The following is a 4,589-nucleotide window of genomic DNA, read 5'->3' as shown; positions in this document are numbered from 1 at the left end:
ACCTTAAACCATCTATATCCATTTAACAACCAGAACACCTTCTACCCCCTATTTCACCTTAAACCATCTACATCCATTTCACAGCCAGAATACCTTCTACCCCCTACTTCACCTTAAACCATATACATCCATTTCACAACCAGAACACCCTATACCCCCTAATTCACCTTAACCCATCTACATCCATTTCACAATCAAAACACATTTTACCTCCTACTTCAAATTAACCCATCTACATCCATTTCGCAATCAAAACACCTTCTACCTCCTACTTTACCTAAAACCATCTATATCCATTTAACAACCAGAACACCATCTACCTCCTAATTCACCTTAAACCATTTACTTCAATTTCACAGTAAAAATACCTTATATACCTACCCCCATCTCATCTTAAACCATCTCCACACATTAACCAAATCGTCCCACCCACAGGAAGGTATACAGCATCTTGGCAGTGCAGTTGATCTTGACGGGGGCCATCATTGGGCTCTTCTACATTGACTCCTTCAGGCAATGGAATCAAGAAAATCCAGGCTTGGTGATCGCGTCTGGTAAATGTCACTCTTTACAAAAAAATAATGTTGAATTTTTACTTTTAGTGATGGGTTTTGACTTATATATACAATATTGTTTCCGCGTTTTGTTTACGTGAGCGCAATGACCTTATGTCCTTATGATGAGTTTAGGACTTCGTAGTCTACGGTCAAGCTTATGCTCCGCCTTTGAACGATCTGTCGCTGATTTGACTAGATGTGCATGTGATGTAAGGATAGAAAAGTCATCATCGTTGATAAACAACAATGAAATTCAACACATTTAAGCAGTAAATTTTTAGAGTAAAAATCACAATACAATTACCATCATCCTATAAACAATTGGTTATCTTTTCAGCGGTTGCCACCATCGTGCTGATGATCGCACTGATCTGTGCCCCGGATATGCGCCGCAAGTCTCCAATAAACTTAATAGTTTTGCTGCTCTTCACGGCCTGCGAGGGCATGCTGCTGGGCTCTATCTGCGCTTGTTATGATGCTGACGCCGTACTCAAGGCCGCCATAGTCACCGCCATCCTCTTCTTTGGGCTCACCGCCTTCGCTTTCCAGGTTTGTTGGATGGAGTGCACTAAGTTAGGTGGAGTTTAAGGCCAACCGTATGCGCCTGTTTGTGATAGGTGGATAGTTTCTGTGTGGTTGGGAATATGGTTTACTATCTATCTTACTTATGGTTTACTATCTATCTATCTTATATTATCTATTTACTATCTATCTATCTATCTTTCTATCATAGATGCCAGCCTATCTTTGATAGGCTGGCATCTATGGGTGGAGCAAGGAAAGGAGTAAGATCCACCATCCGCGTAGGTCGCCATCTGAGCATTTTATGTATCATTGGGGAGCTTTCGTGTCCAGGAGGAAGTATTGATCACCATCTGCGACTGTTGGGATCTATTTAGTAGAAGAACTGGGGCCCACAATCTGTGTCGATTGGGATTGGAGGGAAGCCACTACTCTATCAAAAGTTTGAAAGTGGCTGCTTCTAAATTAAATAGGTATTTAGTTCACCAGCACGTAAATTAACAACTTTATGTCCGCTTTACGCTCTAGTTGTACGAGCGAAATAAGCGTCAGAACAGAATACAGTCTTAGACCGAGTGAGCTTTATAATTACGGCATTCGTGGGGCGAGCGTATTTGGCACCTGCTAGCTTCGGCACGGACACGGCCGAATCTGAAAAATGCGTTTAAAAATGACCCCTCCCTTTCCCCCTAATACTGGAGAGGAACACTTTTACCTATTGCGGGTACCAAACATTTTGCACATACGGCAATGCAAAACATTCTCTCACCTTAACCAGTGCTAAACCTTCTCTAATATTCGCCAGCACAAAACGTTCACTTATATACTGTTAAGCATTATTCCGCAATAATCACTTAAATCAGCCCTCAAAGTTCTCCCACAATATTTGAAAACAACAGCCTAGTGTATCTACAGGGCTAGACTTTAACCATTTCAAAAAGAGCTGACTCAATATGGTAGCGAATAATTTGTAATTCTTCGAAAATACACTCCTTAAAGCGAAATACGCTTACGATAACGCTCTTCATCCTTGTTCATTCAAATTTTGCTTGCAGCGGCTCGGTGGCAAAGACTCCCGGGCGCTAATCATGCAGTCTACTGTAGGTAATGCTTGACTTTCGTTTCCATAAATCGATTCAGCTATTATGGTAAATTATGAATTAAAACCTTGGGCATGTGAACAAAAGAAGCTCAAATAACACGCTCATGCGTGTTAAAATTTCTATGACTGCAGAAATCTTCACTGAACTTTGTTATTGAATTCTGCCATACCGGTGTCGGGTTTTCCAATGAACATCACTGCAAGAAGCTTTGGAGAGTAAAACTAATAAAGTTGTGCTCCTAAAAACGTTCAGAATTAACATGTTTTCCTTTAAAACAAATTGATTTCAAGTCGCATACATCAATTTCCACTGTACGATTACACAACACGACTGCCGCCAACGCCCACCTGGGCCTATACTTTCAAAAATAGTTAAGAGATCGTAAATTCATCAGCCAATCATTGACGGCCTTTCAAGCAAAATCCGCCAATCATAGACGATAAAATAGAGCGTAAGTACTTACGTTCACTTAGCGAGTTTTGAAAGTATGGCCCCAGCAGTCTCTGCGTCTGCTCACGTCCCCTGCATAGCCCTAAACTGGGGTGGGTAACCGCCGCCTTATGGGGGAATATAATGGGTGAGGGTTAAACATTTCACGAATCTAGCAGCAGATTTTGCGCATCGAACAGAATAAAGTAACTGCATGAAATAAGGAGCATAGAGTATGGACTAAGTTTTGTCAACGATGTCGTTTGAACCACCGAATTAAGTTTATATAAAACATTGCTTTTTTTGCTGTCTTTCAAGCAGCCTCTGATTTTTAAATGCGATAAAGTAAAAACTAAAGGTATCTTTTTGTAGAGAACAATATGCGTCATACACACAATGAAATTAAATTTATGCCACGTAACCCGGGTGTTCAAAATTTTGTAAAAATGTATCTATCATATGACTTTAACAAACGTCCGCGTGCACATCTACGCTATTCTATGAGTAGGAGATGGTAAGGTTGGTTGAGCCACCGTGAAGAAGTTTGACCAGCTGCTCTTTTCGGTTATATTAAGCAGATTTTGCCATCTGGCAAAGGACTCCCGAATAACTCATCTACATAGCAACGGAATATAGAAGAGGGCCGATTCATGCCTGATTCACCTCAAAGGAAACTCAATAGACTCCGACGCCGATACTTTCAAAAGAGTAAAGAGATCGTAAGTTCATCAGCCAATCATTGACGGCCTTTCAAGCAAAATCCACCAATCATTGACAAGAAAATAGAGCGTAAGTACTTACGTTCACTTAGCGAATTTTGAACGTATGGCCCCGGGGGCGACCCAAAATGGAACCTGAATTTCGACTGGGTAGTTTGTGGAAGGATGGAAGGAGTAGGGCTCACCTTTTGTGACGGTTTCGTTTATGAAATCATTATGGGTTGTGAAAGGTGTTTCATCATTAGCACTTCTCAGGCAGAGAGTCATGGAAATGGAACACACATGGAACACGTATTAATTTTTCTTTGTGTTGGCTCATCATAAAATTATTCTTCCAGATAAAAATTGACTTCATGACTTTTATCATTAGGACTACCTTTCACGATCGTTTAACTTTTACCCCTCTATTCCTACAGACGAAGATCGACTTCACGATGATGGCTGGGGCGTTGTGCTCCCTTGTGATGTGTCTCATACTTTTCGGCTTCATGTGCCTGATATTCCAAAGCAATACCATGGACAACTTGTATGCTGCCCTGGGAGCCTTTGTCTTCTCCTGCTTCATTGTAGTTGACACTCAGCTCATGATGGGAGGAAAGCGAAAATTGGCCATCAGTCCTGAGGAATACATTTTTGCGGCGCTAAATCTTTATCTGGATATTATCAACATATTCCTTTATATGCTGATGCTGTTTGGCAAAAAATAATTAGTGTCGTAAAATACAAAGAAAGCAATCTGGACGGCATTTCAGTGGTAGGCCGGCCAGAGTCGAAAAACACCGTGTCGCCTTTTTTTTCAATTTAACGCTAGAAATACGTCCCAAATTTGAAAAAAGGTGAAACGATCTATTTTCACTGCAGAGGGCAGGCCACTAGAACACCGGTCATACCGTTTTTAACCGTTATTTCGAACAGTATGTTAGATCTTTGCGAACGACTAGAGCCGGAAACTTGGCATTTTGTTTGAGCGCAATACCACATTTTTGGAAACTCGTTACAGTCTTAACGGTTACAAGTTAAATGAATACCTAAATTTACAAATTAAACCATTTTTAGGATTTCCGCATCGACAATGTAAGAAAAAAATTGGTTTCAAGTGTAATTATAACTGTGGCATTAAATTTTTCCATTTCTCGCGAGCGTGGGTTCAGGGGTGGATAGCTAGAGGTCAGCATAGCCCAAGTCCACAGTGCGATTCATATACCTTCCCGAGCGTAACGCAGCCGGTCATCTTCACGGCTTTTGACACATAGCGCCCA

General features: G+C 41.1%; 1 protein-coding gene across 1 annotated transcript; it reads left to right on the top strand.

The window, feature by feature from the left end:
• Positions 1–435: 435 nt before the first annotated feature.
• On the top strand, positions 436–4,497 carry LOC108678868 (protein lifeguard 1; the record flags this gene model as incomplete). The annotated part of the gene is given in 3 exon segments (XM_018167364.1): positions 436–554; positions 895–1,106; positions 3,747–4,497. Coding segments are annotated over 3 exon segments (622 nt in total), but the record flags the coding sequence as incomplete, so codon positions are not given.
• Positions 4,498–4,589: the final 92 nt, after the last annotated feature.

This window comes from Hyalella azteca, unplaced genomic scaffold, assembly GCF_000764305.2.
Source record: "Hyalella azteca isolate HAZT.00-mixed unplaced genomic scaffold, Hazt_2.0.2 contig5612, whole genome shotgun sequence".
NCBI lineage: Eukaryota > Metazoa > Arthropoda > Malacostraca > Amphipoda > Hyalellidae > Hyalella > Hyalella azteca.
This window is presented reverse-complemented; position numbering and strand designations above follow the sequence as displayed.